We start from the raw sequence: 12815 nt of genomic DNA, 5'->3' as shown, positions 1-12815 counted from the left end.
CTTGCCCAGGTGAATTGGAATCAAAGATTGGTCGGCAAAACAGTAATTGAACAGTGGGAGGCCTTCAAAGAGGGGTTGATTCTGGCAATGAGTAGACAACATTCCTACGAAGGGCAAAGGAAGGGCATCCAAAGATAGCGCTCCCTAGTTGACGAAAGATACAGACATTAAAATGAAACAGAAAAAGGAGGCTTATGATGCATGTAAGGTGCATAATACGGTCGAGAACTAGGCTGAATATCGAAAGTTCAGAGGAGTTCCAGTAAAGGGAATAAGAGGGGCAAAGAGAGAGTATGAGAATAAATTAGCTGCTAACATAAAAGGAACCCAAAATTATTTTATAAACACATAAACAGTAAAAGGGTTAAAGGAGGCGTGGGGCCGATTAGGAACAAAACAGGAGATCTTCTTGTGGAGGCAGAGGGCGTGGCTGAGGCACGAAATGAATATTTCACATCTGTCTTCACTGGAGAAGAGGATGCTGCCATTGCAGCAGTAAAGGAGGAGGTAGTAGAAAAGTTGGATATGATAAAAATAGATAAAGAGGTGGTAAGTAAAAGATTGGCAGCACTCAAAGTAAAAAAAGTCACCCGGTCCTGATGCGATGCATCCTCGGTTACTGAACTGAACCTGGATTATCATAAACTGGGAGATTCAGGAGTGAAACTACTGTCTGCGGTTCTGAGGAACCCAGACTGTAAAATGCAGAAACTGGGGTAAGTATAAGACTGTGTGAGATTGTGTTTATAATTACTGGACGTCAAACGTTATGATTGGTATCAATAAGAGCATAATTAATAAACACTGTATATTATTATTCGTATCGGAAGAGGAGTTGGTCATACAGCCCCTCGAGCCTGGTCCACCATTCAATGACCTTAGACACTGTTTCGGCCGAATGGCCTGTTTTTGTGCTGTGAATTCTATGTAATTTCAAGAACACTTTCAATATTACAATGACGTTTAAGAAAGATAATTTTCTAAAATTCAACTTCGGCCGGGCGCACAATGGCAGTAATTGGTTGGTCGCCCGTTGTACATCCGATCGCATTTGCAACGAGGAGAATGATCATTAGTGTCACAGCCGTATATAGAACATTAATGCGACACTGGTAGAGAGATCACTGGTGTCACAGCAGCAGGTATAATATTAGTATGACACTAGTAGATTGATCACTGGTGTCCCAGCAATTGTATAACATTAGTGCAACAAATGTAGGAGCAGCATGGTTGTCACAGCCGAGGTATATCACCAGTGCTGCAAAAGTGGACGGAGCACTGGTGTCACAGCAATAGGTATACCATCAGTGCGGCAAAAGTAGGGTCAGCCCTGGGGCCCCAGCAGTACATATACCACGAGTGCTGCACATGTAGTGTCAGCACTGGTGTCAAAGCAGTAGCTATTCGTCCAGTCCTGCAAAAGTAAGCACTAGTGCCCAGTACTAGGTATATCAGCAGTTCTCCAACCGTGGACTCATCGCCTGTACCAGAGGAGTTGAGACATCGGCAGTGCAGTAAGTGTAGTGCCTCGAAGAGCACTGTAGGAATAGGATCAGCACTTGCGCAGTTGGAGCTTTGTGACCTCTGGTGCAAGTGCAGGGTAGCACTAATACCAGAGCAACACGGTCATCTCCAGCGTAAGTGTACAGTACATATAGTACCAGAGCAGAACATTCACCTCCAGTGTAAGTGCAGGATACCACTAGTACCGGAGGAGCATTTGTCACCTCTACTATAATGTAGGGTACCACTATTATCGGTGAAGCACGGTCACCTTCAGAGTAACTTTAGTGCATCACTCGATCTGGAGGAGCACGGACACCTCTCCTGTAAGTCTAGGTTATCACTAGAACCGGAGAAAGGTCAGCTCGAGTATAACTGTAGGGTATCACTACTAACAGGTGAGAACACACACCTCCAGTGTAAGTGCATTGTACCACTAGTACCGGAGGAGCAAGGTCACCTCTAATGTAAGTGCAGGCTACCACTAGTACAGGAGGAGCACAGTCACATCTAGTGTAAGTGCAGGCTGCCACTTATATAGGAGGAGCAAAGTCACACCTTGTGTAAGTACAGGCTACCACTAGAACTGGAGGAGCACGCTCACCTCTATTGGAAGTGCAGAGGTACCACAAGAACAGAGGAACAAGGTCACCCCTCGTGTAATTGTAGCTTGCCATTTGTACCGGAGGAGAATGCTCACCTCCAGTGGAAGTCTAGGGGCAGCACTAGTACCGAAGAAGCATGGTCACCTCGGGAACGAACTGGAACAATGCGCTTACAGCCCAACCAGGAAGGGGACGGTGCTGGATCTAGTTCTGTGTAATGAAGCGGAGCCGGTGGAGTATGTTTCAGTGGGGGAGTATTTGGGGATCATTGATCATAATATAATTAGGTTGAGAATAGTTAGGGAAAAGGACATGAAACAATCAGGCGTAAATATACTTAACTCTAGGAGGTTAATTTCAGTAAGTTAAAAATGATCCTTCCCCAGGTGGATTGGAATCAAAAATTGGCAGAACAGTAAATCAACAATCATGTAAGAGTTAGTTCGGGTACAGAGCAGGCACATTTCTACAGTAGTGGGGGCGGGGGAGTGGGTTGATGGATGGGGTGGGTGGAAGGAAGGTTATCGAAAGCTACAGCTTCCTGGATGACGAAAAATATGGGGACGAAAATGAAACAGAGAAATGAGGCTTATGACGAATGTAAGGATAATATTGCAGTTGAGAACCAGGCTGAATATGGAAAGCACAGAGAAGATCAAAAAAGGAGAGAGCATGAGAATACATCAGCGGCTAAAAAAAAGGGAAACCAATAGTCCATTATAAACATATAAATGGTGAAGGCTAGTCAAAGGAAGGGTGGGGCCGATTAGGGACAAACAAAAGGCGATCATCTTGTGGTGGCAGAAGGCATGGCTGAGGAACGAAATGGACAATTCGGATCCGTCTTCGCTGGAGAAGAGGATGCTGCCATTGTAGCAGTAAAGGGGGAAGGACTAACGATATTGGATATGATAAAAATAGACAAAGAGGAGGTACTTAAAAGATTGGCAGGAGTCAATGTAGAAAAGTCACCCGGTCCAGATGGGATGCATCCTCGGTTTTCTAAGGGAAGTAAGGATGGAAATTGGGACGGGTCTGCGCCAAATCTTCCAATCCTCTTTCAATATGGGGATGGTGCCGGAGGACCGGACGATTGCAAATGTTACACCTCCTAAAAGGGCTAATCCTGTCATTTACAGGCCAGCCAGCCTAACGTTGGTGGTGGGGAATGCTTCAGCGTCAATAACCCGGGTCAAAATTAATTAGAGCTTGGAAAATTTTGGAATAATAAATGAAAGTCATCACGGATTTATTATCGCTAAATCGCGTTTGATTAACTTGATTGAGTTCTTTGATGAAATAGCGTAGATAGTTGATGAGGGTAGTGCGGTTGATGTGTGCTGGACTTTTGAAAGGCATTTGGAAAACACCACATAATCGACTTGTTAGCAAAATTGAAGCCCGTGGAATTACAGGAGCAGTGGCAGCATGGATACAACATTGGTTAGGGGACAGAAAGCAGAGAATAGTGGTGAATGGTTGCTTTCAGACTGGAGGGACGTGTACGGTGGTGTTCCCCAGGGGTCGGTATTAGGATCACTGCTCATTTTGATATATATTAATGGCCCAGTCTTGAGTATAGAGAACAGAATTTCTAAGTTTGCAGATGAAACTAAACTCGGAAATGTAGGAAGAAATGTGGAGGATAGGAACAGACTTCAGAAGGAAATAGATAGACTGGTGAACTGCAGATGAAATTTACAGCAGAGATGTTTGCAGTGATACATGTTGGTAGGAAGAAGGAGGAGCGGCAATATATACTAAATGACACTATTTGAAAGGGGGTGCGGGAACATAGAGACCTGGGGTTACACAAATATCAAGCTTCATGATGGTCGGACAAGTTGAGAAGGCAGTTCAAAAAGTAAATGGGAAGCTGGGCTTTATTAATAGAGTCTTGGGTACAAAAGAAAGGAAGTTATGTTAAACCTTAATAAAACTTTGGTTAAGCCTCAGCTGGAGTATTGCGTCCAATTCTGGGCACCACATTTTAGGAAGGATGTCAAGGCCTTCGAGAGAATGGAGAAGAGATTAACTAGAATGGTACCAGGGATGAGGGACTTCAGTTATGTGGAGAGATTGGAGAAGCTGGGGTTATTCTCCGTGGAGCAGAGAAAATGAAGGGGTGATTTGATAGCGGTGTTCAAAATCATGAACAGTTTTGATAGATTAAATAAGGAGGAAATCTTTCCAATGATAGAAGGGTCGAGAACCAGAAGGTGATCGGCAAAAGAGGCAGAAGCAGTGTGAGGAAACATTTTCTTCCGCATTGAGTTGTTATGATCTGGGATTCAATGCCTGAAAGGGTGGTGGAAGCAAGTTCAATAGTAACATTCAGAAGGGAATTGGAAAAAGTAGTTGAAGTGGAAAATTACATTGCTATGGTGAAAGAGCAGGGGAATGGGAGTAATTGGGTCGCCCTTTCGGAGAACTGGCATACGTATGATGCACAGAATGGAATCATCCTATGCTGCATCTACCATGACAACATGATACTGTGACACCTCTAGTGTAAGTGTAGAGTACTACTAGTACCGGAGGAGCACGGTTATCTCAAGTGGAAGTGCAGCATGCCACAAGTACTGGAGAAGCACAGCATTCTCCAATGTAAATGTAGTATACTACAAGTAATGCAAAGCACAGTTATCTCAAGTTTAAATGTAGTATACCACAATTATTGTAAAGTACAGTTATCTCCAGTGTAAGTGTAGTACACCACAAGTAACGTAAAGGACAGTTATCTCTTGTTTGAATGTAGTATACCACAAGTACTGTAAAGTCATAGAGTCATAGAGTCATACAGCACGGATGGAGGGCCTTCGGCCCATCGTGTCCGCGCCGGCCATCAAGCCCTGTCTGCTCAAATCCCATATTCCAGCATTTGGTCCGTAGCCTTGTATGCTGTGGCATTTCAAGTGCTCATCCAAATGCTTCTTGAATGTTGTGAGGGTTCTTGCCTTCACAACCCTTTCAGGCAGTGAGTTCCAGACTCCAACCACCCTCTGGGTGAAAAAGTTCTTTCTCAAATCCCCTCTAAACCTCCCGCCTTTTACCTTGAATCTATGTCCCCTTGTTATAGAACCCTCAACGAAGGGACAAAGCTCCTTAGTATCCATCCTATCTGTGCCCCTCATAATTTGGTACAACTCAATCATGTCCCCCCTCAGCCTCCACTGCTCAAAGGAAAACAAACCCAATCTTCCCAGTCTCTCTTCATAGCTGAAGCGCTCCAACCCTGGTAACATCCTGGTGAATCTCCTCTGCACCCTCTCCAAAGCGATCACATCCTTCCTGTAGTGTGGCGACCAGAACTGCACACAGTACTCCAGCTGTGGCCTAACCAGTGTTTTATACAGCTCCATCATAACCTCCTTGCTCTTATATTCTATGCCTCGGCTAATAAAGGCAAGTATCCCATATGCCTTCTTTACCACCTTATCTACCTGTTCCGCCGCCTTCAGGGATCTGTGAACTTGCACACCAAGATCCCTCTGACCCTCTGTCTTGCCTAGGGTCCTCCCATTCATTGTGTATTCCCTTGCCTTGTTAGTCCCTCCAAAGTGCATCACCTCGCACTTTTCCGGGTTAAATTTGCCACTGTTCCGCCCATCTGACCAACCCATCTATATCGTCCTGCAGACTAAGGCTATCCTCCTCGCTATTTACCACCCTACCAATTTTTGTATCATCAGCGAACTTACTGATCATACCTTTTACATTCATATCCAAGTCATTAATGTAGACCACAAACAGCAAGGGACCCAGCACCGATCCCTGTGGTACCCCACTGGCCACAGGCTTCCAGTCACAAAAACAACCTTCGACCATCACCCTCTGCCTTCTGCCACTAAGCCAGTTTTGTATCCAAAGTGCCAAGGCACCCTGGATTCCATGGGCTCGTACCTTCTTGACCAGTCTCCTGTGGGGGACTTCATCTCTAGTGTAAGTGTAGTACACCACAAGTAACGTAAAGGACAGTTATCTCCAGTGTAAGTGTAGGACACCACAGGTACTGCAAAGCACAGTTATCTCCAGTGTAAGTGTAGGATACCGCAGGTAATGCAAAGCACAATTATCTCCAGTGCAAGTGTAGGATACCACAGGTAATGCAAAGCACAGTTATCTCCAGTTTAACTGTAGGATGCCACAGGTAATGCAAAGCACAGTTATCTCCACTGAAAATGTATTGTGTCACATGTAATCTAAAGCACAATAATCTCCAGTGTAATTATAGTATACCACAAGTACTGTAAAGCACTGTTATCTCCAAGGTAAGTGTAGTATATTACAATTAATCTAAAGCACAGTTATCTCCAGTGTAAGTGTAGGATATCACAAGTAATGTAAAGCACAGTTATTTCCAGTGTCATTGTAGGATATCCTTAAGTAATGTGAAGCACAGTTATCTCTAGTTTAAGTGTAGTCTGCCACAAGTACTGTAAAGCACAGTTATCTCCAAGGTAAGTGTAGTATATTACAAGTAATGTAAAGCACGGATATCTCGAGTGTAAATGTAGTATACCACAAGTAATGCAATGCACAGCATTCTCTTGTGTAATTGTAGTATACCACAAGTAATATAAAGCACAATAATTTATAGGGTACGTGTAGGATACCACTCGCACCGGAGGAGCACAGTTATCTGTAGTGTAAGTGTTGGGGCACCACGAGTGCCAGAGGAGTACGGCAAATTCTATCATTAGTGTGGGGTATCAACAAAGGCGCAACGTCATAACTGTTGTAAGTATAGGGCACCAGTAGTAACGGAGGAGCACGGTCACATTTAATGTAAGTATAGGGTATCACTAGTACCGGAGGAGCACGGTCACATTTAATGTAAGTTAGGGTACCAGTCGTACCGGAGGAGCAAGGTAACATCTACTGTAAGTGTAGGGTATTACTAGTACCGGAGGAGAACGGTCACATCTAATGTAAGTGTAGGGTATTACTAGTACTGGAGGAGCACATACACAACTAATGCCAGTGTAGGGTATCACTCGTACCGGAGGAGCACGGTCACAACTAATGTAATTATGTGGAGATGCCGGTGATGGACTGGGGTGGACAAATGTAAGGAATCTTACAACACCAGGTTATAGTCCAACAATTTTATTTTAAAATTAAATTGTTGGACTATAACCTGGTGTTGTAAGATTCCTTACAACTAATCTAAGTGTAGGGTGTCACTAGTAGCGGAGGAGCACGGTCACATCTAATGTAAATGTAGGGTATCACTAGTACTGGAGGAGCAAGTTCACATCTCATGCAAGTATAGGTTATCACTGCTACTGGCGGAGCACGGCCACAACTACTGCAAGTGTCGGGTATCACCAGTACCGGAGGAGCACGGCCACAACTAATGCCAGTGTAGGGTATCACGAGTACCGGAGGAGCACGGCCACAACTAATGTAAGTGTAGGATATCACTGGTACCGGAGGAGCACGGCCACAACTAATGTAAGTGTAGGATATCACTGGTACCGGAGGAGCACGGTCACATCTCATGCAAGTAAAGGGTATCACTGCTACTGGAAGAGCACGGTCACATCTAATGTTTGTATGGGGTATCACTAGTACCGGAGGAGCACGGTCACATCTAATGTAAGTGTAGGGTGTCAGTATTACCGGAGGAGCACGTTCACAACTGATGTAAATGTCGGGTTTCACTAGTACTGGAGGAGCAAGGTAACATCTAATATAATTGCAGGATATCAGGAATACTGGAGGAGCACGGTCACAACTAATGTAAGTGTAGGTTATCCTTAGTACTGGAGGAGCACAGTCACATCTAATGTAAGTGTAGGTTATCCTTAGTATTGGAGGAGCACAGTCACATCTAATGTAAGTGTACGTTATCCTTAGTACTGGAGGAGCACAGTCACATCTAATGTAAGTGTAGGTTATCCTTAGTATTGGAGGAGCACAGTCACATCTAATGTAAATATGGGGTATCACATGAACCGGAGGAGCACCGTCACATCTAATGTAAGTGCAGGTTATCCTTAGTATTGGAGGAGCACAGTCACATCTAATGTAAATATGGGGTATCACATGAACCGGAGGAGCACCGTCACATCTAATGTAACTATAGGGCATCACTATATGTGGCGGAGCACAGTTGCCTCGAATGTAAGTGTACGGGTGCCACTAGTACCAGACACGCCCGCTTAGGTCTAATGCTGCAAGACTGGGGTCATCACCAAAATTGCAGGATTATTTTCCGCAACTGCACTGATCGAGTTGGGGCACTCGGAGTGAGTCAAAGGCAGGGTCAGGGCGATCAGTTCAAGGGTATCTGCCTCCACCAGTCCTGTAGTTATCGGGTCAGGACCGTTACTGGGAGATTCCACTTTCCATTTGTCAAGAATGTTTAAATTGTGTGATTTCTTAAACTGTCCAATAACTAATTCAACTATTTCTCTGAATTCGAAGTCTCATGCAAAAAAAAACAACTTCCCCGAGTCTATTTGTTAAATGACTGTAACTAATGCTAGTTATGGTGCAACATGATTGACTCCCTGGACAATTGATGTGTGCATAAATGGAGGAATCCCTTCCATTTCCTCAGACATGCACTGGTCAGAGTCGTGTCAGGTCCTCGAGAATTTATCCATTCTCACAGAAAATGGGGCAACCAACTATTCTGCTGATAAAACAGATTTACTACCCGATTCTCGCAGCCGTCGGTGTCCCAGGTGAGCCGTTGTGACCTGTTCCTTGTTCATCTGTGTTAACTCTATCACTGTTCTTACTGCATGATCAATAAGGTAACGTGTTTCCCAGATGTCAGCATTACCCAGGAACATGCCGTGAACCGCGGGTCTGCACTTTCTACGATTCCGTTGATCCGTTAATATTCACGTTGTTACAATGTTTCTGAAGCTCCAACGTAAGCGTTTCATTGGATTTACGAACCATTTCGTCACCCCGTGCAGTGAGCGCTGCAGCAGCTCATTCCACTGTGTGGGTCGGTTTCCCGGGTCGTGACTCGAATATTAATCCTGTTCTCACACTGCTCCGTGTTGATAATCACACGGAATGGAGCAAAATGCTCTCAACAGGTATCTCCATATGTATATCAAACAGTGGAATATTATTTCTCTCCTCTCTCTTTCTTACAGCGAACTTGATGACAGTTGTGATTCTCTCCCGAGAAAACTGCGGCCTTTCCAAGTGTATCTCTGTCTACATGGTGGCCATGGCAACAGGAGATCTACTGGTCATGATCATCAATATTATAGTTTATCATATTTTCAGTTATCACTTCCCACTTTCATTCCTCTCACTCACTCCCGTTTGTACGTTCATTTTATACATGACTGTTGTCGCACTCAATTTGTCTGTTTGGTTCACCGTCTCCTTCACATTTGACCGTTTTGTTGCTCTCTGCTGCCAGAAGTTTAAAAACAAGTATTGCACCGAGAGAACTGCGGCCGCGGTTCTAACAGGCGTCTCTATTCTGATCTTTTTAAAGGACATCCCCGTTTTTTTTGCATTTGAGCCTCACCAAATAATTAACAAAGTGCAGTGGGGCTGCCGGTCAAGAGTGGCCTTTTTCTCCTCCCCTCAAGGTGCAACGTACGCCTGGTTTCACCTCATCTCGCTCATTTGTCTTCCTTTTACATTGATTGCCTTGTTTAATTCTTTGACCATCAGACGGATTTTAGTGGCTAATAGAAAGCGCAGGAGTCTGCGGGGTCACAGCAGTGTGAATCAGTGTGATCCAGAGATGGAGAACCGAAGGAAATCCATCATTTTACTCTTCACTGTATCGGGCAGTTTTATGCTGTTGTGGCTGACAGCTTTCGTGAGTTATGTAAGTACCGGACTGACAAACTCCAATTATTACCGAGGTGACCGCACAAACCCAGGATATATCGCCACCGAAGCCGGAGCTGTGCTGAAGCATTTGAGTTCCTGTCCAAACACCTGTATTTATGCAGCTACCCAGAGGAAGTTCAGAGAAGAGCTGAAGAAGCTGCTGAAATCTCCCTGGACACTGATTCTAAGATTGGTTAGAACACGAACTCCGAACTAGACCTCCCTTTGGAACATTAGGATTCAGTTTTAGCACCGATTCTATCTTAGACTGGGGTTCCCTCTCCTCACAGATCCATAATGATCTTTCTTGTAAAAACTCACAGGTACGCGACTATATTTCCTGCACTTTATAGAATCTAGCGCTAACTTTGACCGCGGGTTTCTGCAGTTGATTGGCCGAGTGACTCCTGACAAATAAGAACAGTCCCCATTAAGTATGAAAAGTGTCAGTGATGAAGTGAACGTTAATAGTGGAATAGAATATTTAATCAACGAGTTTAATATCACTGTGCAAGGAAAGTAATGCAATTCTACCGTGTAATTGGCATGAAGATACATCAGTTTTAGGTAAAGATTCGATTGTTTAAAATTCCTGCTGAATTTACTTTTTCTCGGAGGTTTGATGAACTCGGTGCCTGGACTGACGTCAGCTGCACCGGCCGCTTCATCCCTTCTCCTGGGAATAAGGAGCGGAGCGGCTGTATCATTCGCAGTGCTGCGAGATTTCACCATTTTTGAATGTTAACAGTTGTTGCCTTGTTTGATCTGCTTTTTCTGAAATTTCGATTAATGAGGAATATTTGAAGGCTGTCCAGCAACATTAAAAATAAAGTCTTTACCTGTTGTTACTAAATGTATCTGACTGTTACTAATCTGAATCAGCGACCCGGTAAAACTGATAAAATAATGTAAGAACCAAGAATGTAAAATAACATTCATCATCAGGAAATGTGATGCATCGTTCTGCAATCAATGCTCTCGTATATTGGAATGGAATAATCCGCTCTGTGTATTGATGCACAGACAGTAACATGTAATACCCCCTGCCCTTTTATCAATGGTGTTGTTTGGGCATCCCAGTGCGAGGCTGTGTATTCGGAGTTCCGACCGGTCACACTGCAGACCGGGGTTTGAGAGCGTTGCTCGGTGCAAAGGTATCAGATGAAGACTTGTGCCAATTAATTGGCAATTTTTCCGCCCGCCAGTTTCTGTGTCTCGGATGAAACTGTTTCCCGATTTATCCTAATTGGTGCAAAGTTCAGGGATTCTGTGACGCGTCACCAATTCTATTCAGGAGCTCGTGCATCTTTCACTCCCTGAAGTTTGTTTATTCAGCAGTTTGATTTTAACTTTACAGTTCAAAGATAACAAATAAATCGCTTTAAAAATATTTACTATTTAATTATTTTAGCTTTTATCAGACTGCTGGACGTCAGCGCTGGGCGCTGATTTTCTTCCCTTTAATATAACGTAAAATTTTCCAGACTGCGCTCCGCCCCGTCGAGGCTTAAAGACCACGTGATAAATACAAACATTTCCCCCTCCATTTTAACCATTTTAATCTTGAGGGGGAAGACAGCCCACCATATCTTCCTAACATTAAAATCATAGTATCGCAGATTCATCGTATTGTACAGCACAGGTTGATGCCGTTCTGCCCGTCGTGCCGGTTCTTTGAAAGAGCTATCCAATAAGTCTCATTCCCCGGCTCTTTCCCCATACCCCTGCACAATGTTGCCTGCAAGTATTTTCCAATTCCCTTTTGAAAGTTACCATTGAAGCTGTTTTCACCACCCTTTCATCCAGTGCATTCCAGATCATTACAATTCTCTGCGTAAATTTCTCATGTGTCGTCTGGTTACCCACTCTTTCCGGCCCAACGAGGAAGGAGGCATTGCTGGATCTGGTTCTGGGGAATGAGAGCGGTCAAGTGGAGGAAGTGTCAGTGGGGGAACATTTAGGGAGCAGTGAACATAGTATCATAAGATTTAGAGTCGCTACGGAAAAGGAAAAGGACCAATCTGGAGTAAAAATACTTAATTGGAGGAGGGCAAAATTCAGTGGCTTGAGAAGGAATCTGGCCCGGGTAAATTGGAATCAAAGATTGGCAGGCAAATCTGTAATCGAACAATGGGCAGCCCTTAAAGAGGAGTTGGTTCAGGTCCAGTCTATATACATTCCCAAGAGGGGGAATGGTACGGCAACTAAATCCGGAGCTCCCTGGATGATGAAAGAGATCGAGAGTAAGATGAAGCTAAAAAAAAGGGAGCGTATGACAGATGTCAGGTTGATAATACAAATGAGAACCAGGCTGAATACAGAAAGTTCAGAGGAGAAGTGAAAATGGAAATAAGAGGGGCAAAGAGAGATTCTGAGAATAGACTGGCGGCTAACATAAAAGTGAATCCAAAAGCCTTCTACGGGCATTTAAACAGTAAACGGGTAGTCGGAGAAGGTGTCCGGCCAATTAAGACCAAAAAGGAGATCACCACATGGAGGCAGAGGGAATGGCTGAGGTACTAAATGAGTACTTTGCATCTGTCCTTACCAAGGAGAAGATGCTGCCAAAGTTACAGTAAAAGAGGGGTTCGTTGAGAAACTGGATGGGCTAAAAATTGAGAAAGAGTTGGTGCTACAAAGGCTAGCTGTACTTAAAGTAGGTAAGTCACCTGGTCCCGACTGATTGCATGGAATCATAGAAGTTACAACATGGAAACAGGCCCTTCGGCCCAACATGTCCATGTCGCCCAGATTATACCACTATGCTAGTCCCAATTGCCTGCACTTGGCCCATATCCCTCGATACCCATCTTTCCCATGTAACTGTCCAAATGCTTTTTAAAAGACAAAATTGTACCCGACTCTACTACTGCCTTTGGCAGCTCG

The 12815-nt window shown here is 44.2% G+C and overlaps 1 protein-coding gene across 1 annotated transcript; it reads left to right on the top strand.

The window, feature by feature from the left end:
• Positions 1-2917: 2917 nt before the first annotated feature.
• On the top strand, positions 2918-10146 carry LOC137318100 (probable G-protein coupled receptor 139). The gene is made up of 3 exons (XM_067981075.1): positions 2918-3040; positions 8731-8803; positions 9230-10146. Exons 1-3 carry the CDS (start codon positions 2918-2920, stop codon positions 10144-10146), a joined length of 1113 nt encoding a protein of 370 aa, XP_067837176.1.
• The last annotated feature ends 2669 nt before the right edge of the window (positions 10147-12815 follow it).

This window comes from Heptranchias perlo, unplaced genomic scaffold (assembly GCF_035084215.1).
Source record: "Heptranchias perlo isolate sHepPer1 unplaced genomic scaffold, sHepPer1.hap1 HAP1_SCAFFOLD_65, whole genome shotgun sequence".
In the NCBI taxonomy this organism is placed as follows: Eukaryota; Metazoa; Chordata; class Chondrichthyes; order Hexanchiformes; family Hexanchidae; genus Heptranchias; species Heptranchias perlo.
The sequence above is the reverse complement of the archived record's forward strand: the minus strand, read 5'-3'. Positions and strand labels throughout refer to the sequence as shown.

What these genes read in the sequence shown, in the direction of transcription:
- LOC137318100 (XM_067981075.1), top strand. Translation starts at nt 2,918, where the DNA reads ATGGCTGAGGAACGAAATGGACAATTCGGATCCGTCTTCGCTGGAGAA. An exon ending in TAAAAATAGACAAAGAGGAG is followed by an intron (nt 3,041 to 8,730) that starts GTACTTAAAAGA and finishes CCATTCTCACAG; the next exon opens with AAAATGGGGCAACCAACTAT. An exon ending in CGCAGCCGTCGGTGTCCCAG is followed by an intron (nt 8,804 to 9,229) that starts GTGAGCCGTTGT and finishes TCTTTCTTACAG; the next exon opens with CGAACTTGATGACAGTTGTG.